The sequence below is a fragment of the Tiliqua scincoides genome, chromosome 1 (genome assembly GCF_035046505.1).
Source record: "Tiliqua scincoides isolate rTilSci1 chromosome 1, rTilSci1.hap2, whole genome shotgun sequence".
Classification (NCBI taxonomy): Eukaryota; Metazoa; Chordata; class Lepidosauria; order Squamata; family Scincidae; genus Tiliqua; species Tiliqua scincoides.
In genome coordinates, this window is record NC_089821.1 from 296,637,723 (window position 1) to 296,662,952 (window position 25,230).

Sequence of the window (25,230 nt, forward strand, 5' to 3'; positions counted from 1 at the left end):
TACCCAATTGCAACAACGGAAACAGGCTAGTGAGTGATACAGTTTGGGATGTCACTGTATCTTGGAAGCCGTGGAATCACTATTAACATAGGGACTCAGTTTTTCATCCAGTTTTTCAAAGTGGTAGAGTCCAGGGGAATTGCACCCAGTTTTTCACCCAGTTTTTCATATTGCAGTTTCACCCATATAGCACCCAAGTTTTTCAAGGTGGTAGAGGCCAGGGGAATTACTTAGCTTGGGTATGTGGCAAAACAATGAAGAAGGCTTCGTTGCTATTTGTTTGCTATAAAATCTTGTCTGAGAAAGATTTCTTGAATAGTCTCTGGAGTTGTCTCTGGGCCCAATCCTAGCCAACTTTTCAGCACCGGTACAGCTGCAATGAAACCCTGAGGTAAGGGAACAAATGTTCCCATACCTTAAGGAGGCCTCTGTGTCTGCCCACCACAGGATGCACCCCCACCACAGGATGCACTACATACCCCACTGGCATGGCTGCACCAGCGCTGGAAAATTGGATAGGATTGGGCCCTCTGTTGGGTATTTTTCCCCCCAGGAACAAGAAGAATGGCTCCTGACATTTGTATTGTTTGGTAGTTATTATCAAGGTCATTAATCTCTCTTCTTTTTTACTGCAAATAATGCCGTTTTGTTGCAATTGGGCACAATTCCATTTTTAAGGGTGTTCACTCTGTTACGATGAGGGCTAGTTTTCTCCACAGAAATATCCTTGCAAACATAAATTCCTTTTTGTCAGCACAAGAGCAAAAAGTTGTTTGTTCCAGGTCCCGTTTGATTCCATGTGCATACTCATATATATGTTATGAGGAGACCCACTAATCATTTGTTACAGTTGTTGTTGTTAAAAGAATACTGCTTTTCCACCAAAAAAAGTTTGTAAAGAGGTTTGCAAAACAAAATAAATTGGGGACCCCTGGGAACCCCAATGGATTAACCTCTAAAAAGAGGTGCATATGAGACATGATGCTGACGTGAAAAGGGACAATTGCTCTCCCCCTGCTAAATGTAAGAGGACACCCACTTTTAAAGGTGCTTCTTTGCCCAGTTCACAGGGGTTCTACTTTACCCCTTGCAAGCTCCTCAGGACTGAGTGAGGTCCGGTGAGTTTGTGGACTGAATTTATCTGAGGTGAATTGTACTCATCTTGTAAGGATTGTGTCATTTCTTTGCCAGAGAACCAACATGGCAACTCACTACAACTGCAGAAACTGAGTCCCTGTGTCATAAACATGCCTGTTTAAATTCTTTATCCCTGAAGGGATAGAATGGCAAATTGCTGTGACTGTTTTACATCCCTGAGTAAATCAGTTTGATGTAAAGAGCCCAGAAGCCATCTTTTAAAATTATCTTTCCATTTTGTTTATTCCACCCTTTTCACCAAGAAGCTCAGGTTGGCAAACAAGGTTGTCCCTACCCTGTGAGGTGACATAGGCTGAGACCAGCCCAAGCTCATCCTGAGCATCATGCCTGAATGGGGATTGGAGCCTGGATTTCCCCAGTCCTAATCTGACGATCTAACTCAGTGTGTTCCTAGGAGCCCTGGGGCTCCTTCAGGGGCTCCACTGACACACCCTAAGTGACCCCATCTGCTTGGTGCTGTGCCACTCCATGCATGTGCCAGCACTCTGGGGCTCCCCAAGACTTTGTGCATGTGCCAGTGGGGCTCCCCCAGTCTTCATTTAGGAGTGTAAAGGGCTCCAGAGACTGCCAAGTTTGAGAACTGATCGCTAACCAACACACCATATGCCTGGGCCTTTCCTAGTTGTGCAGAGGGGAAATATCAGCAGGTGAAGTTTGTCATACAGGGTAAGGGGGTAAGAAAAGTTGAAGCTACTGAAATTCCCCCTCCAACATTAGCCTGGGTTGGCCAACTCACAGCATGTGTGTCACTAGTGGCACATGGACACTGTCAAAGTGGCACTCACAAAGTCACCTGTCACTGCTGTGCTGATTGACTCAGGACTCCATGGCCACCAGTGCACAGTGCTCTTCCCAGCTCAAAGCCCAGAAAGGGAGCAACAAGGCCTGGGGCAGGGCAAAGATAACAGAGTGGAGGCTTGGCAGATCACATGGGCCAGTGAAACCACCCAAGCAGGTCCAGAGGGGGCCAAAATAAGCTGGAGTGGCACATTCCAGATTATGTATATGGAAAGTGACAAGTGGCCTGCTGGGGGTTGTCCACTCCTGCATTAGCCCTTCCACCTTTGTATCCAAGTCCCCAGTCTGTTTTATAATCCACTTTGCTTTCCAGATAAGTTCCTCTGCCCACTACTTCAACAGCTCTAACATCAGTTTCTCTCTGGCCCCTAAATAGCCTTGCCACATGACACAGAATATGTCACTTTGCACAAATGCATCCCAGGTAGCACATAGTCTACAAGCACTGAGCAATTCCACTGCAGTCTCCAGACAGGATGACAGAAAGGAAGGTGATGAAGGCAACAAGCAACAGCACTTATAACTTTTAGGTTCTGGCTTACTTCTAGCAGGAAGCATCCCCAAGTCCCAGCTTCAGCAATTTTGTCCAGCCTTACTGTAATACCTGCAGTGACACTCGTGATAGCTAAGGAAGGATAAATGAAGCTGCATACCATGCACACAATACATGCTGAAGAATAAGGAAGAATCTGTAGACTCTTCCCTATCACTGTTACGTGAAAATCCCCCGTTTTGCCTTTTAGCTGTGATTTTCTGTATATATATCTGGTTATGCTCTTATGGACGATAATATGCAAGCTAAACTGTTCTCCCAGCATACAGGCCACATTTCCAGGACTTTGGTCAAGCCACAAGCTCATGGTTACACAACCAACCCGCCCCACCCCACCCCCAATTGTCACACATTATGGGAGGAAATCTTGTGTCTTAATCCAATCACTGTTTAAGCATCTCCTACATTACTGTATGCAAACTTGAACTGCCTTCTTGTGTGTTAATCCAATCACTGTTAAGCATCTCCTACATTACTGTACGCAAATGATTTTGGTGTTGCTGATTCATTGCATTGTACCTACGTTTTCACACAGCCTTTGTTAAGTTCCCCCTTTCTAGGAAGCCAGCCATCACCCCCTGATTGAATTTTGCTGATAACCGATCCCCATTCAAATGTATACATACTCCAAGCACCCAGCCTTGTGTTAGCAATCAAACTACCATCCAGCTCAGCACGGTCTCCCAACCCCTTATAAGAGAGGGCTTCCTCTCACGCTCCTCTCACATGCTCTCTCTCTCTCTCCAAGACCCAACACATCTGTGTTGTCTCAGAGTGTCCTCTCCACAGGACTCTTCTCTCCCCTCCAACTGCTCTACAGGACAGGTAACTATCTTGCGCTTGGAACACTTTCCCTTCTCCCCCACCCTTTTTCTCCCCTTCTCTCCCCATCTTTAGTTAGCAGCTGGGGTTGGCAGAGCAGGGACCCCTAAAGCCTTCCCTAAAACCCCCTTCCTTTTTCTGTTTTCCTCGGTTGCACCAAATACTCTTCACACGCAACCACCATGAAACCACCAAGAAATATTTCTCCATGTACATTATGTTTACCTTTGTTCTTTTGTGATAAACCATAATCTTTTATTGAAAGTTATCTTTCTCGCAGTCTCCTCTTTAAGCAAAAGGGAATTTCTCTGCATTACGCCATCTTGTTATCCAGCCTGAGATCCTAATGTTCCAATAAGGGCAGTGTAATAATTCCCCTAAACAAAACAGCCCTTTTGGTAACTTCACTGCCATAACATTACGCCAGGGATGTGCAGAGGGTGGGGAGGCAAGTGAGGAAGAGCCTTCCCACCGGAGTCCTTCAAACTCCCTGCATTATGCAGCATTCAAGGCACATTGGAATTCTTGCTTCAATTTACCCCCAAATAACAACTATGCCAGGTAGGATAGCCTGAGAGGGAAAAAGTTGCCCCAAAGACAAACAGTGAGCAGAGGTTTGGAGCAGCCAAACTCAAGACACAAGACTGTACCACTCAAGACTGTACTAGTCTGCATAGGTGGCAGTAACTTTTTAGTGGGGGGGGGGGAGGAGGCTGCCTTCTGGAGCACTTGTTTAGGTGGAGGTGCATAGGATCAGGACCATTCTGGTAGCCTTGCACTCTCCTTCACCTGATCTTCCACACCAGCCAAGGCACATTTTCTTACTTGCAAGTAAATGCAACCCTGAGGCTTAGTTTCACTTTCCATAGGGCTCAATACATTCATCTGCTTGGAGGGAGGGACTTCCTTCTCAGGTGTTATTGGGGGCTGCATTCATTGGAACAGGACCATTCTGGTGTCATTGGATTCCTCTCAGCCTGCCCTTTCCAATGGACTAAGGCAGGTTCGCCTACTCACGAATAAACATGCGATACGGCTCACTTTCACTTTCCATAGAGATCCATGCATTTTTTGTTCTCCAGTTTTTTGGCCATAACATTTGATAGAAAGGAGATATTTCACTCTGGTTTTTTGCATTGCATTCTACTCGAAATCACATCCAACAGTATACAATATGATGGTATTACTCCTAACCACCGCAATTTTAGCGTGTCACCCCCCCGTGTGTGTCGCCCCCCTGTGCGCGTCATGCGGCCTGCACCCCCCACACACCCCCTAGCTACACCACTGGTGGGAGGCTACCTAAATGGGAGCTTCTAACAAAGCAACTGAACTCCCTGCATGATTTTCTCCAAGGAATTCAGGGTGGCAAATGGAATTCTTCCTACTCACTTGTCTTTTATCTTCACAACAGCCCTGAGAGGTAGGCTATGTTGAGAGAGAGTGACTGGCCTAAGGTCAACCAGTTTGTTCATGGTTGAAGGGGGATTCAAACCAGGACTTCCCAAGCCCCATCCAGCATGCCAACCACTAACATGGACCTGCCCTCATTTTGCCTCTTTCTTTTCCAGCACCGAAGCTCATCATGGCCAAAGAGAGTACCACTCTTTACAATGTCACAGCCACCTGGGAGCCTGCGATGAATGGGCCAATTGAGCACAACACAACCGGCAATGAAACCTGCTTGTGGATCCAAGATTGGACACTGTGGCTCGAAATCCAGCCTGTGGTCCTTGGGTTTCTAGCCGTCTTTGGAATAGTGGAGAATGTGTTCGTCCTCAGTGTTTTGTGGTTCCATAAGAGCCGCTGTACGGTGGCTGAGATTTACTTGGCAAACCTAGCACTGGCCGACCTCTTGTTACTTTGTGGCTTACCATTCTGGGCTGTTAATATAGCCAATAAATTTACATGGCCGTTTGGTCTTGTCCTTTGCAAAGCGGTCAGTTCCATCACGTCTATGAACCTGTATTCGAGCATCTACTTCTTGGTGATGGTGAGCATTGATCGCTACCTGGCCTTGGTGAAAACGATGTCCCTGGGTCGGATGCGCCGGCCTTGGTGTGCCAAATTGAATTGCCTGGTCATTTGGATTGCGGCACTTTTGCTGTGTTTTCCAGTTCTGACATTCAGATCAGTAGCTTTTGTGCCTGAATATAACATCACAATGTGCTTTCTGGCTTATCCACATGAAGAACAGTGGCGGGTGATCACAAACACATTGCTGAACACAGCTGGCTTTTTGATACCTCTCTGTGTAATCACTTTTTGCACCGTTCAAATCATCCGAGCTTTCCAAAACAATGAACTTCAAAAGATCAAAGGGATTCAGACAGAGAAGAAAGCCACTACCCTGATCCTTGTGGTCCTCCTTCTGTTTATCATCTGCTGGCTTCCTTTTCAGATCACTACATTGTTGGACACCTTACATGCCCTGAAGATTATTACTGGCTGTCACATGGAGAATGCCATCCATGTGGCTTCCCAGATTGCAGCATATTGCTCCTACAGCAACAGTTGCCTGAACCCAATAGTGTATGTCCTTGTAGGCAAACATTTCCGCAAGAAATCCAAGGAGGTCTACCGTGGTTTGTTCCTTCGGCGACCTAGCACAGCACCATCAGTCCTTCAAACGGTGACATCTCTCGAGACTCTCAGAACTTCCATTTCGGTGGAACACCATAGGAAAAAGTCTGCCGTTAAATGACTTCAATAACACCTTTTGCTCATTTCTATAATGAGCAAAAAATTTTAAAAGAGAGACAAAATAACCCCTGCTAACTGGGTAAGAGGCACTCTTTCAAATGGGTGCTCCTCTTTTTGGCAGGGGGAGAGTAACTGGCCCACCACACCCCAGCAGTCTCTTTTCTAGTGGCTATCTGCTGGTGTTCTTTTGCATCTTTTTAGATTGTGAGCCCTTTTGGGACAGGGAGCCATTAATTATTTGATTTTTCTCTGTAAACCGCTTTGTGAACTTTTAGTTGAAAAGCGGTATATAAATACTGTTAATAATAAATAATAATAAAATCTTAAATCTAGCAGCAGGGAATCTGCTGTTTAACTCCATTAAAACGGTGCCCCCCTTTTGAACAGAGGGTAGTTTTCATTACTGATGAAATACTGGAGATGCTCTCAGTCATCACAGTAGGGATCATTTAGGTCACTTGCTCTTTTGCCAATGAATGGGCGCCATTTTGTCTCCGTGGTTCCATGACATTTTATTTATTGTTGTTATTTATTTATATATTTCCACTTTCAGGGAAGAACCCCTCTTGGCAGTCTGATGTTTGAACCTGCACTACCATTGAAGCTAAAAGGCTACACTGTCATAATAAATGCAAGTGTTTGGTCATTTCTTTTGTTTGTTTTTTTTAAAAACAAATAGCATGGAGGGTTGCAAAATAGCGGGGAGACGTGGGTGCGTGATAACTTAAAAACAAAAAAAAGCTTCTACTGAAAGTCAATAGAAGCTCTTTTTTTTTACTATAAGCATTCTCAGGGCATACTCAGTCGAGACAAGCACTGTAACCTGGGCTAAAGTGCACCCCCCCACCACTGCAGCTTCAGGCCATTTCTCTCTCTCATGCACACACCAACACACACACCTGAGTTATTTATTAAAAAAGAAAGGAACAAAAGCACGTATTATTTTTGTTGCTGTTTTATTGACTGAGATGTTATCAACTCTGCAATCTCTTATTTGTACAATATCTTAGCAGCATGTTCTAGATCAGGGGACTCTTAGCAGCATGTTCTAGAACGAAGGCCTGAGTCCACATCCAGCCCACCACAGCAACTTGTTCTTTTGTCAGAGCATTTGTTAATATTTGACATTTTTACTCATTATATATCATATCTCAGTTTAAGCATGGCATTGTTTCTTTGTAATTGTCACATTTCTCTTTTGTTCTGAATCATATCATATCACAAAAAATACCAAAGTAAAACTTATTCATTCGTTTGTTTGTTTGTTCATTTGTTCATTTATCAGATTGATTTTTTTTTGGCACACAAAAATATCATAAAATTTTTGCAGGGAGCCTCTCTGTTCCATGCAGACACCTCTGTTTTGTGCTGCCTGCCCAGAATGGCTCCAAAGGTGAGGAGTGGTCACTTGAATGCCAAGGTGAGTGTCCCTGCAAAACACCCCCTCTAGCTATGCCACTGGCATATAGATACCCATTCAGAAATGAGGAAAGGCAAGTTTGGAGCGAATAGGCAGCCCCTATTGTTCCAGTTCTTAAAAGGGGCGACAGCTGGGTTCTGTGGAGATTTCAGGGTTACCATAAACCCTGTTTTGAAGGTGGGCAGTTCTCCTTTGCCATGTATTGATCACATTTTTGCAGCCTTATCAGAAGGAAAGCAGTTCTGCAAGATTGGTTTGTCACAGATGAATGTAGAAAAATTTTTTAAGGTTTACCTCATTATATAAACACTTCCAAATGGTTGTACCTATATAACAGACTAGTCCTTGGTTGCATCAGCTCCAGCTGTCTGGCAAAGGACAAGGGATCACGTTTTGGAAGGTATTCCACGAGCATGGTGCAATCTGGATTACATCATTGCAGGGGAAAGTGATGAAACTTTCACTTAGTAGCTGGTTATGTTGAAGCTGCTGTTGTGTTTTGTCTATTAGTTTTACCTACTGTGTTCGTTACTCAGATAGAATACCAAGTTATGAACCTAGCCTTGTGTGTGTCCTTGACTTGCTTGCAGAATTTCCAGCAGAAATTGTACAGTACCAGTAGAGGAAGATGAGTTCACTGTTAACAGAACAACTCATAAAATTGGGCCATTTGTCTCATTGAAGACCGTGCAACTAATGGCTTCACTCTAGGTATTTCAGAATAACTGGGTGGTGGACCATGCTATTATTCCACCAGGTGCTATTTTCCTTAAGATCACCATAAGCTTGAGGAAACAAAGGCATCACGGATTTAGATCTTATTTTATTTTGGTTGCCAACAACTGTGGTGCAGCAGAATGACAAACACACCTTTATTTTGTTCTGTACAAATCCCAAAATGTCAAGTTTTCAATGTAATTCCATGAGATGTTTCAAAAGTGACAGGTGGCTCGTTTATTCCACAGCACTATAAGCTCTGCAGTTCTTACTGGAACTATAGCTGTGATCACAAACACAGTTCTTCCCATTAGCAAGAGCTTCCCCCATTCATTTCAGTGGAAGAACTAGATGTGTGTGCTTGTTCCATGACATGCACACCTGCTCCCTCCACAGAAGTCAGTGGGATAGCTTGCACATGCACTAGAGTGCCATATCTGCACTGCTGAGCAGAATCTTTAAAATGCATGGGCTATATACAGAATCACTGTGAGATACAGGAAGCTGGACTTTTGGCCTGATCCAGCAGGGCTCTTCTTATGTTCTCATGTTTTTATAACATCACTGTTTCAGAACTTAGAGACCAAATAACAATGTCACTTCAAAATAACTCAATGTTCATTTGTCTATAGCATGCGTATACATAAATATATATAAAAAATGCAAACAGATAATTGTATTGTAAAATACTCTTTCTATGAAATGTGTATTTTTATGAAATAAAAATTGGCTGCATTTTTAATCAGAAGTCCCATGTGCTTTTTTAATTTTCTTGTTGTGCAGTATTTTGGGTCATGGCCGGCCCATCCATGAGGCCAAATGAGACTTAGGTAGCAGATTGGCAGAAGGCACTTGTGCCCATCCCCTTGTCTTCACTCCTCCCATTCCCTGGATTAGAAAAGGGAGAGGAAGATGAAGCAGAAGAGTAATGTGGAGGTCTCAGATATCTAGTCCATAGGTTTACAAAGTCCTCCATGGGAAGAGAGAATCACTTGAGTCTTTGCGGGAGCGGGGCTACAGCAATGACGCAATCCCCAAGCTCATGCCACTGCTGGGACAGAGGGGTTTTTCCCCCCTTATCAGCAGGTAGTGCTGGCCTTCAGGAGGTGTGTGATTCACTAAAAATCACACTTGGAAACCACTTATTCGCAAAACTGGAAGTGGTTTCCGATTATGATTTTTAATGTATTGGAGGCTTAGGGAGCCCTGCGGAGGACTCTGGGGGCCCCCCACACACACACCTCCCTAGAGGCCAAGTACTACCTGCTGGTGAGGAGGAAAAAAAAAACCCTTTCTGAAATGGCATTGCCTTCCCCCCCCCCTTCACCCTTAAAGGGCATAGGCCAGTGCTTCCCAGGCTGGTGGGTCATGACTCACCAGTTTGAGAACCACTGCTCTCGTCCATCACTGTCCACACTTCCTTCTCTGCTTCATCCCTCTTTTTCATTTCAGGGGGTGTGAGGAGCAGAGGATATTGTCACACCAGATAAGAGAGGCAGCATTGGGTTAGTACTGTATCCCTGCCCGCATTGTTGGACCTGTGCAGCAATTTGAAGGAAAGACAATTTTCTCATACTGAGGGAAACTTTCTTATAGATCAACACATATAAAAAGTATTTCCCATGCATTCTCATTTATGTTTAGGATGGTAGTACTGAGATGGAATGCATCATTATTTTTCATTCAGAAATCTAACCTGTGACACAGAATCATTCCCCAGAAATGTCCCCAACAGGACCGGCCCATCCCTGAAGCCACCTGATGTTAGTTTCATCAGTTGCAGACTGCAAAGTGTCCCAGAGGGTGTCAGATTTGGGGCACCTTTCATCACGAGTCTGTTGCTGCCGCCGCCTCTCTCCAAACCACCACCCATGATGCCACAGTGGTCTGCCTCTCGTTTGCTCGACTGAGAAGTCGTTCATTCCCCTCCTCAACATGCTCCTTGCATGCTGCCATGAACCTTGGAAATGCAGGACTTCTGATTTTATTGACAGGGACAGCATAAGAACATAAGAACAGCCCCACTGGATCAGGCCAGAAGCCCCTCTAGTCCAGCTTCCTGTATCTCACAGCAGCCCACCAAATGCCCCAGGGAGCAAGAGACCTTATCCTGGTGCCCTCCCTTGCATTGGCATTCTGACATAGCCCATTTCTAGAATCAGGAGGTTGCAAATACACATCATGGCTCGTAACCCATAATGGATTTTTCCTCCAGAAACCTGTCCAATCCCATTTTAAAGGCATCCAGGCCAGATGCCGTCACCACATCCTGCGGCAAGGAGTTCCACAGACTGACCACATGCTGAGTAAAGAAATATTTTCTTTTGTCTGTTCTAACCCTCCCAACACTCAATTTTAGTGGATTTCCCCTGACTCTGCTTTTATGTGAGAGTGTAAAGAGCATCTCTCTATCCACTTTATCCTTCCCATGCATAATTTTGTATGTCTCAGTCATGTCCCCCCTCAGGCATCTCTTTTCTAGGCTGAAGAGGCCCAAATGCCATAGCCTTTCCTCATAAGGAAGGTGCCCCAGCCCAGTAATCATCTTAGTCGCTCTCTTTTGCACCTTTTCCATTTCCACTATGTCCTTTTGAGATGTGGCGACCAGAACTGGACACAATACTCCAGGTGTGGCCTTACCATCGATTTGTACAACGGCATTATAATATTAACCATTTTGTTCTCAATACCTTTTCTAATGATCCCAAGCATAGAATTGGCCTTCTTTACTGCAGCTGCACATTGGGTCGACACTTTCATCGACCTGTCCACCACTACTCCAACATCTCTCTCCTGATCTGTCGCAGACAGCTCAGAACCCATTAGCCTATATGTGAAGTTTTGATTTTTGCCCCAATGTGCATGACTTTACACTTACATTGAAACGCATCTGTCTTTTGCTGCCCATTCTGCCAGTCTGGAGAGATCCTTCTGGAGCTCCTCACAATCACTTCTGGTCTTCACCACTCGGAAAAGTTTGGTGTTGTCTGCAAACTTAGCCACCTCACTGCTCAACCCTGTCTCCAGGTCATTTATGAAGAGGTTGAAAAGCACCGTTCCCAGGACAGATCCCTGGGGCACACCACTTTTCACCTCTCTCCATTGTGAAAATTGCCCATTGACACCCACTCTCTGTTTCCTGGTCTTTAACCAGGTCTCAGTCCAGGAGAGGACCTGCCCTCTAATTCCCTGACTGTGGAGTTTTTTCAGTAGCCTTTGGTGAGGGACCGTGTCGAACGACTTCTGAAAGTCCAGATATATAATGTTCACGGGTTCTCCCGCATCCTCATGCCTGTTGACATTTTCAAAGAATTCTAAAAGGTTTGAGAGGCAAGACTTACCCTTACAGAAGCCATGCTGATTTGAAGAAGCTTTTATTATTCCCCTTAATGCTGCTGGCCATGTGTTCCTCATAGCCTCTCTAGGCATCCTGTATCACCTTCTTACATTTCTTTTGCCACAGTTTGTTCCTTTTTATTCTCCTCATTAGGGCCAGACTTCCATTTACTGAAGGAAGCTTCCTTGCCCTTTACGGCCTCTCTAACTTGGCTGGTTAGCCATGCGGGCACCCTCCTGGACTTAGTGGAGCCCTTCTTCCTTTGCCACATACACTTCCGCTGGGCCTCTATTACTGTTATTTTAAACAGCCTCCATGCACTCTGTAGAGATTGGACTCTTTTTAACTTCCCTTTCAACCTCCTTCTAACCAGCCTCCTCATTTGAGGGAAGTCCACTTGTCAGAAGTCAAGGGTTTTTGTGAGAGATTTGCCCGGTATTCTTCCCCCGATGTGCAAGTCGAAACGGATCACAGCATGATCACTGTTCCCCAAAGGCTCAGTAACATTTACTTCTTTAACCAGGTCCTGAGTACCGCACAATATTAAATCCAGAGTCACCTGTCCTCTGGTGGGCTCCATGACTTGCAGCTCTAAGGCACAGTCATTTAACATGTCAAGAAATCTGGTCTCCTTTTCATGACCAGAACACAAATTGACCCAGTCTATATGAGGATAATTGAAGTCCCCCATGATTACAACCCTGTCCCTCCTTGTCACCTCCCTGATCTGTTTCCTCATTTCAAGGTCCCTTCCGGTTTCTGGTCTGGAGGACGATAGTACGCCCCCAGTATTACATCACTCCTCAGTCCTGTTAATTTAACCCACAGAGATTCTATGCTGGAGTCGAACCCGCCTTCAATCTCTACTTTGCTGGATTCTATGTAAATGGCCACCACAACTCCAACACGCCCCTCCCTGTCCTTCCTGCAGAGTTTATAGGCATGCGCTTCTCGGTTTGACAATAGCATGTGAGAAGCATGGTGAGGGTTTTGATTGTTTTTTGTAGTGCAGAGGTGGTGGCCCCAAGATCGCATCAGGCAGTGTTCTCTCTCTCTCTCTCTCTCTCTCTCTCTCTCTTTCTGACCATTGTTTCTTTAGTTTGGATGTTATAGTGAAAAATATTTCCCATTGATTCCTCCCCCCACCACCACTGCCATTTTCATAAGAATTCTAAGCAAAGCTGCAATTTTTTAACACAGGCATTGAAAAAGCCAGGAAAACATTTTTTTTTGAAAGGGAGGTCAAAAGGTTTTCAATTAGAAAAGTTGTTTTTATGCGAAATGTCTTCCAACCTGAAAAATGACTTGGTGCAGGAATGGAGCAGCGTCAGCACTGGAAAAAAAGGAAATTCTTATGACGAAGGCCTCCTGTTCAGCTACTCTGGCTTCTTGTGAGTCATTCCATGGGATAAATGATTACGTTAACTGTGAGTCCATCTTACAGCTAAGAAGCCCACCAGCGTATTATAGCTCCACCACAACTTATCACTACGAACGTCATTCTGAAAACGGGAACCTTGACTTGAATTTTTCCCTGATCAAATCCATTGCTTTTATCTTTTTGTCACCTCAGATATGGAGATGCACCTTTGAATTGTGGAAAAAAAATTCCTTTTTATTCAACTGAGATAACAAACTACAAATGTTTGATGATTAGAAAGAGCTCCAATAATGGAAAACAAGTTTATTATATAGTGTAATCCTATGCTTCCCTCCCATAGATGCAGGCACACCAAAATGGTTTGTGATGTATTCTGCATTGGGGGGAGAAGTCCCAGAGGTTTCCACTGCATAAGGGAACATCTGGGTAAGGGAACGCCCTGTCCTCAGGGTCAGGTCTGAGAAGGGGGTTTCAAGTCAGTGGCCACCATTGCCACCAAACTCCCCCTTCTCAGACTTGATCTGCCCTCCCTGCCCTCATCACCATTGTCCCATGCCCTGTCCCTCCTCCCCCACTGACTTACCATTGGTGGGCCTGTCGAGTGCCATTGCCACACACAAGGCTACTGCGGCCTCTCCACTGGCACTCCGGCAGCATGCAGTTTTGCACTCTGTCTGAGGCATTTTCGTGACTGCATAAGGCGATATATGCTGGTAGAATGCTTGTTCCACCAGCATAAGAGCCTGATAGGACTGGGCTGTCAAATACACAAAACAAATCTCTTAAAAGGAGGACAAGGAGGTCTGGTCTAGAGGGTTGAGCCTCCGTTTGCCTGAAGATAACATCCAAAGGTCGTCAGTTCGAGGCCACCGGCACCGTGAATGGCGAGACCTTGAAGCAGCTGACAAGCCCAGCCGAATTATTCCACCTGCTCTTGGAGAGATGAAGGAGCTGCTTGTCAGCCTGCATGGGAGGAATCTGGAGGCCAGAAAGTGAGAACAGACCATAAAAGATCCATCTGAAATGTTGTGCGGTTCTTGAAAGATAGATCCTTTCTTCAATTGTAAAAATCCCTACTGGGATTTAGAACAGCCTGCCTATGCAAACCGCCTTGAATTAAAGTCTGAGGAGAAATCTGATGACCAAGAAAGGCGGTATATAAATGCCTGTATTATAATAATAATTATACCCAGCACCCCTGGGGGCTGGGGGATAAGAATAGGCCCTCTGTTTGGCTGTACTTGTCGTAAGAGGCGACCAAACAACAACCGGGTAGATGGGACTCGATAGCTTGGGAAGGCAGCTCATCTGAGAGAAGGAAAACTCTGATCCCAAACCGCCACTGCCTTGTGGCTACATCCAGTTATGGAAAAGGCTTCAGGAGTCAACCTCGAGGCAAAATCCGGAGCCGGAGTCCCTGAGGCAGTTCATGGCTGAACACAGTCACATTCTGGCAACTCCTGCAACGCCGCTGGAACCAACCATATTGGCCTCTGCCTTTCCATTGGACCATTTCAGCGACGTGGAGAGGGGGGATTTGCTGCATGGGAAACAGTCTGTCCTCCATATCTAATTTACCCAGGCTTCGCGCTCTGGAGAGGACACTCTGTTCCAGAACCACCATTCAGAGTGCGATACCATAGTCTTCTGAGACTGAAGGATGCCAATGATGTATTATTATTATTATTATTATTATTATTATTATTATTATTATTATTATTATTATTATTATTATTTAAAACAGTAGTGTTCAAGCCTTTTAGCTTTTAGGGAATGCTTCCCACATCAATGTGTCTGCTATTATTATTAACAGTATTTATATACCGCTTTTCAACTAAAAGTTCACAAAGCGGTTTACAGAGAAAAATCAAATAACTAAATGGCTCCCTGTCCCAAAAGGGCTCACAATCTAAAAAGATGCAAATGAATACCAGCAGACAGCCACTAGAACAGACAGTGCTGGGGTGAGGTGGGCCAGTTACTCTCCCCCTGCTAAAAAAAAAGAGGAGCACCCACTTGAAAAAGTGCCTCTTACCCAGTTAGCAGGGGAAAAGGGGGGCACAATGTCTAAGCATTGCTTAGAGACCCCCCTGCTTTGAGGGGGGGGCATTCTTTAGCATGTGTTCCTCAATGCTAAAGAATGTCTACAGAATTATTACATAAACACTGCACACTGCAGAGAATTCTGGGATGCACAGAATGTACATCTGATTCATGCAGAACACAGACTGCCTGTTGGGTCTCATTGTCGCTGCAGGTGAACTGCCAGCACACCCAAGAGTACATCCAGCACCCAGCTGCAACTCGGGATTGCAACTCTCACAAAAACTGCAACTCAACTGCAACTCAGCTGCAACTCTCACAAAAACCATTGACTTCTGACAAGCAGACTTCCCTCAGTTGAGGAGGCTGGTTAGAAGGAGGTTGAAAGGGAAGATAAAAAAGAGTACAATCTCTACAGAGTGCATGGAGGTTGCTCAAATCAACAGTAATAGAGGCCCAGCGGAAGTGTATACCGCAAAGGAAGAAGGGCTCCACTAAGTCCAGGAGGGTGCCCGCATGGCTAGCCAGCCAAGTTAGAGAGGCCGTAAAGGGCAACGAAGCTTCCTTCCGTAAATGGAAGTCTGGCCCTAATGAGGAGAATAAAAAGGAACATAAACTGTGGCAAAAGAAATGTAAGAAGGTGATATGGGAGGCCAAGAGAGACTCTGAGGAACACATGGCCAGCAGCATTAAGGGGAATAATAAAAGCTTCTTCAAATATGTTAGAAGCAGGAAACCCGCCAGAGAAGCGGTTGGCCCTCTGGATGGTGAGGGAGGTTAAGGGGAAATAAGAGGAGACTTAGAGATGGCAGAGAAATTAAATGAGTTTTTTACATCTGTCTTCATGGCAGAAGACCTCGGGCAAATACCGCTGCCCGAACAGCAACTCCTGACCGAGGAGTTAAGTCAGATAGAGGTTAAAAGAGAAGATGTTTCAGACCTCATTGATAAATTAATGATCAATAAGTCACTGGGCCCTGATGGCATCCACCCAAGGGTTATTAAGGAATTGAAGAATGAAGTTACAGATCTCTTGACTAAGGTATGCAACTTGTCCCTCAAAACGGCCACGGTGCCAGAAGATTGGAGGATAGCAAATGTCATGCCTATTTTTAAAAAGGGAAAGAGGGGGGACCCGGGAAACTATAGGCCGGTCAGCCTCATCCATACCGGGTAAGATGGTGGAATGCCTCATCAAAGATAGGATCTCAAAACACATAGATGAACAGCCCTTGCTGAGGGAGAGTCAGCATGGCTTCTGTAAGGGTAAGTCTTGCCTCACGAACCTTATAGAATTCTTTGAAAAGGTCAATAGGCATGTGGATTTGGGAGAACCCGTGGACATTATATATCTGGACTTTCAGAAGGCGTTTGACACGGTCCCTCACCAAAGGCTACTGAAAAACTCCACAGTCAGGGAATTAGAGAACAGGTCCTCTCATGGATTGAGAACTGGTTGGAGGCCAGGAAGCAGAGAGTGGGTGTCAATGGGCACCGATCTTTAAAAAGGGAAAGAGGGGGGACCCGGGAAACTATAGGCTGGTCTGCCTAACATCTATACCGGGTAAGATGGTGGAATGCCTCATCAAAGATAGAATCTCAAAACAGGTAGATGAACAAGACTTGCTGAGGGAGAATTATAATGCCATTGTACAAATTGATGGTAAGGCCACACCTGGAGTATTGTGTCCAGTTCTGGTCGCCGCATCTCAAAAAGGACATAGTGGAAATGGAAAAGGTGCAAAAGAGAGCGACTAAGATGATTACTGGGCTGGGGCACCTTCCTTATGAGGAAAGGCTACGGCGTTTGGGACTCTTCAGCCTAGAAAAGAGACGCCTGAGGGGGGACATGATTTAGACATACAAAATTATGCACGGGAAGGACAGAGTGGAAAGATGCAAGGGAGAGCACCAGGATACAGGTCTCTTGTTATCAGGTGTGCTCCCTGGGGCATTTGGTGGGCCACTGTGAGATAAATGGATTTTCTCCATTTCTAAGATTTTAGAGAGACTTAGAAATGTGTTTGGTTTTCCATATTACTTTATCTAGCTGCCAATGCCGCAGGGTCAGGTAGACCTGGGCTCTGCATCAAGAAGCCAGGTAGACCTGGGCTCCAAAGATTCTTTGGACTGTCAACACCACCCCCCTGTCCTATTTTTGCCCCCCATTCTGCTGCCCTCATTGCACTCCTCCCCCTTTGGAAAGGGACCCCAAAGAAACTTTGTGCCCCCTGATAAAATTCCTTTCAGGGGCCCTGCATCTGTGTGTGTGCATCAGTTCTTGCAGTACACTTTTTTGAAAAGTTTGAATGAGACTGTTTTGATCATGATGTCAGAGACAGTGAAGGCATATGTGGCTGCATAGATGACTCCTCTACCAGGGTCATCAGTAGCACTTTGCCAGACCATGCTGGACAGACTGGTATCACAACTGCATTCAAAGTTTGAAAAATAACCACAAATCAGTTGTTTAGAGGTCAGGGGGACAACAGAGAAAAGACTGTAGGTCTAGTGGCCACATACTGTTGGTCCATCAAGCTCAGTATTATCTGTTTTCTGATGGGCAGTAGCTCTCCAGCATTTCAGATCTTCAGCCCTATTTGAAGATGCCAGGGACCTTTTGCAAAGCTGTTCAGACCTCACCAGTGTGAAATGGACAGAGCAAGGTGCAAATTGGTTTTTGCTTGGCACGCTGATCACCTCTCTTTTTCATCTCATTCAGTGGTCACTGTACTAGCAGCTGTCCATAGAAAGCCAAGCAAGCAGGAAATGGGGCACCAACATGGAGCCCTGGACAGCATTTCACAGTGAGCACGAAATCCATGAATGAGAACATATGGGAGGGAGCCCAGCACAGCAGGGAAATCAGCAGCCTGATGGAGAAGCACAGCCGACTGGCAACAGTGTCTGGGCTGACGTGACTTGTGTGCATTCAACTCCACTTGAACTCTGGGAGAGTGAATGGCGCAGCCACGAAGGTTGACACTTCCTGCTGATGGTAAGATGAACCTGATGGTGCTGGATGTGAGGTCATGGTCCTCTGTTAACAATGAGCTGGTTTTTGGGGAACTGATGAAGCACACAGCTCTATTGGAACTAGAGATCCGAGACTGGATAACAAACCAGCACAAACCAGATTTGCAGAAAACCCCCCTGCCTTGAGAAAGAGACTGATAGCCCAACCCCATTCAGAGCCTGCGCCGGCAGAACACACATTCCACCAGTGCGCGCTGTTGCAAAAGTGCTATAAAGCACTACAAGTTAATCTACCTAAGCAATGTTGCTAGTTTTGAAAGAACTTCCAGGCAAGTGCAGTGTTGAAGGGCCTCCTTATGACAGTGCCTGCTTGCACAGACGCAAATGCACAAGCAGTCGGTATTGCTCAATGACTTGGGCCGCACAACCTGTGATCAGCAAGTCTCAAGCAAGAGTGGGAGTGGAAGAATTCAAGCACCTAGAGCGCTGGTTCCTAACCTATCGTCTGGGGACCACAGGTGGTCCACAAGACTCTGAGAAGTGGTCCATGAGGTCTCAGGAAAAAAATCACCTTTGATCACTTTCAGTTTCTCACTGTGCAAGCAGTCTCCCATGGACCCACCAAGGAGGGCAGAGAATGGACTGCCCACAGACACCATTGAAGTGTCAGCTGTGACTGTGGGCAGGCCATTCTCCGTCCTCTCTGCCAGTTCATGGGGGAGCGCTTGGGAGACGGACCACCAGAGAAGGCGGAGACCAGACTCACCACAACCTAAGTGGTCCATGACAATTCCAATTTTTGCCTCAGTGGTCCATGGGCTTCTAAAGGTTGGGAACCACTGACCTAGAGAGAGGGCAGGTGTTCTTTGCTTTGCTGTTACCGGTGTCCCACCCAGGGGTGGTTTGCTATACAAAGGAGCACTCCAGTCATCTATCTTTCTCACTCTGGTTTCAGTGTCTGTAGTGGTGGGGGAGCCTTGCTGTCTTGCTGCTCACTCAGTTCCTTTTCACAGTGCATTGGGCCCTGCCTCTCACCCCGGTGGTGTCACTTGGGGAGCAGAGTGGTAAAATGGAACTTGAAAGGATCAGGGAGTTTGAGCAGGGGGAGAGAGAACGGGGGACACCCGACACCTCTTTACCTCTACACCCTACATCCCTTTACCCCTCATTGGTGAGGTATGGGGGCAGCTGGTATACCAGGAATTAAAAAAGGAAATCACTGAGTCATTGGGCAGCTCCAGCACACTTGTCTAAGATGCACGTATGAGACAAAGAGGAGACACGCAGGAGGAAGATAAGAATGGAGTCTGCCCAGCCCTGACATAATACATATGAGAGTTCCAGACAAAAATAGAGAGTTCTGAGGCCTTGAACAGAGATTTTCAAATTGACAACCTGCAGAGCCGCCACGGCTGTTTGCCAACGAATGCTGTTCAGAATTAATACACCCACACAACTGGTTCAAAAGTCAAAGCTTGGGCTGTTTCATCAGGAGCTAAAGAAATAGATTTCGCATGCCCTTCTCAGGCTGTGAGATTCTCCCTCCCCAAATGTGTTCATTATCTACATCTTCAGTGCTGATTCTGCTGCTCAAATTGCAAGAAGAATGCTGGCCCCTCCAGTATGCGAGGAATTCAGATGAGGTACTTGTACTAATAAAATTCTGTCTTCCTGTTTGAAAAACATGGAGAAGCTTGAGATTCCTTATTGGCAGTGATGTACAAAGAGGGTCTTAAGCCAAGGCCTCCATCAGTTAGTCTCTGGTGCCTTTCCTTCTGTACTGGCATCACCCTGGTCACTCAGGCTGCAATCCTAACCACACTTTCCTGAGAGTAAGTCCCATTGAACAAAATAGGAGTTACTTCTGAGTAGACCTGGTTAGTATTGTGCCCTCAGCAAGCTAGAGAGACTAGTCCCTGAGGTTTAAGGGTACTATCAAGGGCAGCTGCAGTACCAGCCTAAATGCTGTCATCTGATGTCACAAGCCAAATGGGAGACACCAGGCCTCATAAGACCCTTGCATCCAAGCCAGCTTCTCAGTCTATCACAACATCTCTGAAGTTATGACACAGATTGCCCTGCTGTCCCTTCAGCCACCAGCCTGTTGCCACCCACATCTTTTGCCTTTGATCCTCTTGTTCCTTGTCTGCCTGATTTGATACCTGATCCCAGATATTTGATACCTGTACAACCTCCTGATTTTAGAAATGGGTTATGTCAGATGCAAGGGAGGCCACCAGGATGCAGGTCTCTTGTTATCTGGTGTGCTTCTTGGGGCATTTGGAGGGCCTCTGTGAGATACAGGAAGCTGGACTAGATGGGTCTATGGCCTGATCCAGTTGGGCTGTTCTTATGTTCTTATGCTCTTATCCCAGCCTGTTGTGACCTCATTGCCTGCTGCTAATCTCCTTTAATTTTCTTTTGCTTTGGAGAATTCTACACCTAGCCTGAAGCTTGGCCAAGGCCTACCAGGATCTTAATGAGGAGATCAGTAACAAGCTTTCCTGAGAGACAACTTGCCCATTGCTACATATCTTCCCCAGCAATCCTGTAAGAACATAAGAACAGCCCCACTGGATCAGGCCATAGGCCCATCTAGTCCAGCTTCCTGTATCTCACAATGTCAGCGTGACATTGCTATCCTCCAAACCTCTGGCACCGTGGCCATTTTGAGGAACAAGTTGCATATTTTAGTCAAGAGATCAGCAACTTCATTCTTTAATTCCTTAATAACTCTTGGGTGGAAGCCATCTGGGCCTGGTGACTTACTGATTCCTGCTTCTGACATATTTGAATAAGCTTTTATTATTCCCCTTAATGCTGCTGGCCATGTGTTCCTCATAGTCTCCATTGGCCTCCAGTATCACCTTCTTACATTTCTTTTGTCATGCTCTTTATGGCCTCTCTAACTTGGCTCGTTAGCCATGTGGGCACCCTCCTGGACTTAGTGGAGCCCTTCTTCCTTTGCAGTATACACTTCTGCTGGGCCAAAGTGTATACTTTCTCAATTTTATTTTTTCGCAGCTTATGGTTTTCGACAAAACTGAGAAGTGCAGAAAGCAGTGTTATGTGTTTTTATTCCAAGGGTACATTTTTATAAATTATAATTATAAATTATAATCACTTTAAAAGTGTACTAGGTAGGTGATATAAGAGGTATAGTGCCAGCAGGTGCAGCCACACACATGCAGAGGTGCTAGAGAATATGCAGAAGCATTAGAGTAGGGGGGTCAAACTTATTTCATACCGAGCGCCAAATAGTATTCATGATGCCTGTTGAGGGCCAAAAGTGATGCCATTAGGCAGGAAGTGATGTCATTAAACAGTTCATAACCAAAAATAAACACTTTTTCTCACTTAGGAACTCATTAGTTGCAAATGACAGCAGAGAAAGCACACAAATCTTGATCATATTTCAAGACATGGGAGAGCCTATTTTTCATGTGGGCTGCCCTTTCAGTAGTGCCACCTGAGCACTGCTAAGCAGCTGAGAGCCCGAGGGCCTGATAAAAAGCTTTTGTGGGCCACATCTGGCCCCCGGGCCTTATGTTTGACACCCCTGCATTAGTTTTGGGTTATTTTGCAGATTTCACAGATTTTGGGGTGGTTGTTGTTGAAAAACAGATTTTTTTTTGTTCTTGTTTTGTGTTTTTACAAAAAAGAAAAGTGCAGAAAGAGCTGTTATATGTTTTTATTTCGTTACCACTGAAAAAACCCCATCCCTATGCATGACTGCCTCCAACCTGTTATATTAAAAAGTTAGACCTGATCTGATCACAGATTTGCTAGTATCATGTCTCTCTTGGCTCTAAATCCAGGATCACTGAGGAGGAAATGAGGCACAGAATGCTAAACTTCAAACAATTGGAACAGCATTTGCAAGTAGCACATGGAAAACCCTTTATTGGAACAGGCTGAAAAAAAAGTGACAGGAAACCCATGATACAATACTTGTTCAAGTGAGTCATCTGTGAGCAACAATCTGCTCCTGCCCGATGTTGTCTAGAAAACAGAAAAATGGAGCCACAGCCTTGTTCAGTTTCTAAAAAAAGTAAAGGGACAGACAAATTGTAGAAACACTTTGAAAATGACGTGGGTAAATATGTCCAGCTTGCCTTGGCACTGGCCTACATGCAGATTGGAAAATCGGGTCTGCTGGCAGCCTTTGAAATTGCCTTTCCTGGTGGAGAGCTGACTATTAAGAACCCATCTCAAAGACCCTACCCTCTTAATTCAGATCAGTTTACTACTCTTTAACCACCTGCCTTGACACTGAGCATAAACCGTTGTTAGGGAACCTGCCGAGTTCGCTCATTTGGAGGAACATGAAATTGCTTTGAATATGGAGAACCAAACTAGGTTGGCTCTGCCCCAATCATTTATCAAACAGTAGGGGTCCAATTGAAAGAGTAAATTGGCATATGGATGCAGGGCTGCAGTGCACTGCCCTGGTACCCAGGGCAATGACGTCACCTGATGTCATGTGATGTTATCTGGAAGAGGTTCTCCCTGGAAGGGGGGGTGGCGCTATGGCGGCTTTATGTGCCCCATTTCTTCTCCAGTGGAGGCAAGGAGTCTCCACCAGAGAAAAAATAGGGCACATGAAGCTGCCAGAGCCTTCTCCTCCAAGGAGAACCTGGAAGTGACTGCAGGCACAAGGTTTGTGTGACCCCATTCCTTCTCCTATGGAGGCTTTCAGGAAGGGGACACAAAGCTGCTAGCGATTAACAAAATCTGTGCTGAGTCCATAGAGTTAGAGTCCATAGAGCAAATAGGCTGCAGCCTGACACTTCTGGTTGGAAGGAAACTAAGGCAGCTGTTCTCAATTCCCTCCCCTCCGTACTCAGCCCTCCTGTTGCCAGCTGTCCTGCTTCTTTCACAGTTGGAATGGTGAGCTTGCTTGGGAAGCCGCTGTGTCCCAGGCGGCCTCCCAACAGTGCTGCAGGTTCTTTTCCTCCTCTGTGTGCTGCCACTCCTGCAATCCTCCCAACCACCATTATGGAAACTCCTCTGCTCCGGAACATTCTGGAACTTGTAGTCTGGCTCTCTGCTCACCATCACCTGTCTCTCCAAGGCTTCCCTAGAGCCTGCATGGGGGGGGGGGATTCGGCAAATACTCCCTGGGTTTTTTAAAGCAATCCTCTCTCTTCCCCCTCCTGCCTACTCCTCCTGAACCCTCCCCGTTGCCAGCTGCCGGCTTCTTTCACAGGTGGGATGCTGATGTTTTAAGAGTCCAGCGCTATGCCTTTCTACTTGGAAGTAAGCCCCATTCCAGTCAATGGGGCTTACTCCCAGGAAAGTGTAAATCACATGCTTTGCTTGGTGGGAAGGCTTTGTGATAGCTGCCCCTTCGTGTGTGTGTGTGTGTGTGTGTGTGTGTGTGTGTGAGTGAGAGAGAGCGAGCGAGCGAGAGAGAGAGAGCTCCACCTCCACCTCCACCTCGCTGGATGTGTTCTGGCTACAGAGGTTCTTGCCCCCCTTCCCCTCTTCAGCCTCGGCTGGCTCAGGGGCTCCAGGAATGTTACTGTTCCTTTGCAAGGGGAACCTCTTCCAGGGCTCCAGGGCTATTTCCCTGCCTGGGCAAGGCAGAGCCTTTTTGCAGTGTTTTGGGCTGCCTGGAAATGGAGAAGCCAGCAGGGCAAAGGAGGCAAAGGTGTGTGTGACATTCAATACCCCACTCCATTCGCCTTCAGCCAAATCCAAAGATAAAAATTCCGTGGATAAATAGGCTGCACCTGTATTTCTTCACCCAGTATGTAATTAGTCTGTGAGACTGCTTGCCACAAGATGTGGTGATGGCATCTGGCCTAGATGTTTTCAAAAGGAGACAGACTGGACAGATTTCTGGAGGAAAAGTTCATCACAATTGACAAGCCATGATGGGTAGGTGCAACCTCCTGATTTTAGAAGTAGGCTACCTCAGAATGCCAAATGCAAGGGAGGGCACCAGGATGCAGGTTGTTTGTTGTCTTGTATGCTCCTTGAGGCATCTGGTGGATACTGTGAGATACAGGAGGCTAGACTGGATGCACCTGATCTAGTGGGGCTCTTCCTATGTTTTGGCATTGGAGCCCAATTGGGAGAGGCAGATGCCCCTGGAATGTGGACACTAGAGGTGTTTGCCTCATTTGCCTCTGTTGTTGAGGGGAACCTGCCTGCCTGGGTTGAGAGCCCCAGTTTTCAAACTTGTGCTTCGAGGGTTCCTCTTGTTGCCAGAAATACACAGGTGGTGATAAAAGATTTAGAACCAGCATGTCAGTCACTGTAACTCAATGCAAATTGAAGTGAACGGAGCCAAGCTTGCAGATGCCAGCAGAGTCTCTGGCTGTCAGAAAAATGAGATGGTGCATGTCATTCTCCAGTCCATTACCATTTTAAAGCAAAACTAGTCAGTTGAAGTTAGCTAGTTGGAGCAAGCACGAAACCAGTAAGGCCAGTACTACATACACTGAGCAGCCCCTTATAAGAACTCACTTCTTTATTGCTTCCAACGCACTTTGAAAGCCCAGAGTACATAGCATAGATTGGAGCAGAAAGAAAATAAGTACATCTGCAGGTGGTCTCTAGCAGTGGTGTTACTAAGCAGTGTGGGGAGTGGAGATCACACCAGAGACACCACCAAGAGGACTGAAATGAAAAGATCTGGAGCCCAGGTCTACTGGGCTTTCCAAGGCCAAGTCTACCTGCCCAGTAGACCTGGGCTCCTTGTTGGCCTGGCCTACATCTTTCTCTCTCCATGAGGTCAGGTCTATCCCATGGGAGGGAGGGAGATGACTGGCTGGGCAGATAGGGCATACCCAGACCTCTGGAGGTGGATGTAGTCAATGGGGGGGGGGAACACCAACCCTAGCGATGCCACTGGTCTCTTGCTCAGTTGGGCCTAAGACTGTTCAGCCTTCTGAGTAAATAATAATGGCCCAACATACAGAGGCTTCAACTGCAAAACCAAAACTGGTAGACCCAAGGGAACAGTTCTATTGTTGTTGGCAACCTTCAGTCTCGAAAGACTATGGTATTGTGCTCTGATTGGTGGTTCTGGAACAGCATCTAGTGTGGCTGAAAAGGCCAATTCAGGAGTGACAATCCCTTCCACACTGGGAGCAAGTGCAGTCTGACCCTGGTCTGTCTCCCTGGCTATGGGCCTTCCTTCTTTGCCTCTTAGCCTCAGACTGTTGGCCAAGTGTCTCTTCAAACTGGGAAAGGCCATGCTGCACAGCCTGCCTCCAAGCGGGCCGCTCAGAGGCCAGGGTTTCCCACCTGTTGAGGTCCACTCCTAAGGCCTTCAGATCCCTCTTGCAGATACCCTTGTATCACAGCTGTGG

At 46.1% G+C, this 25,230-nt stretch overlaps 1 protein-coding gene across 1 annotated transcript; it reads left to right on the plus strand.

Annotated features, from left to right (window-relative positions):
- Window positions 1-4,916: 4,916 nt before the first annotated feature.
- BDKRB2 (bradykinin receptor B2) lies at window positions 4,917-6,035 on the plus strand. Its single transcript, XM_066624082.1, has one exon. It carries the CDS (start codon window positions 4,917-4,919, stop codon window positions 6,033-6,035), a length of 1,119 nt encoding a protein of 372 aa, XP_066480179.1.
- Window positions 6,036-25,230: the final 19,195 nt, after the last annotated feature.

Bases quoted from the DNA above. Each gene is read 5' to 3' on its own strand.
- BDKRB2 (XM_066624082.1), top strand. From the start codon at position 4,917: ATGGCCAAAGAGAGTACCACTCTTTACAATGTCACAGCCACCTGGGAG.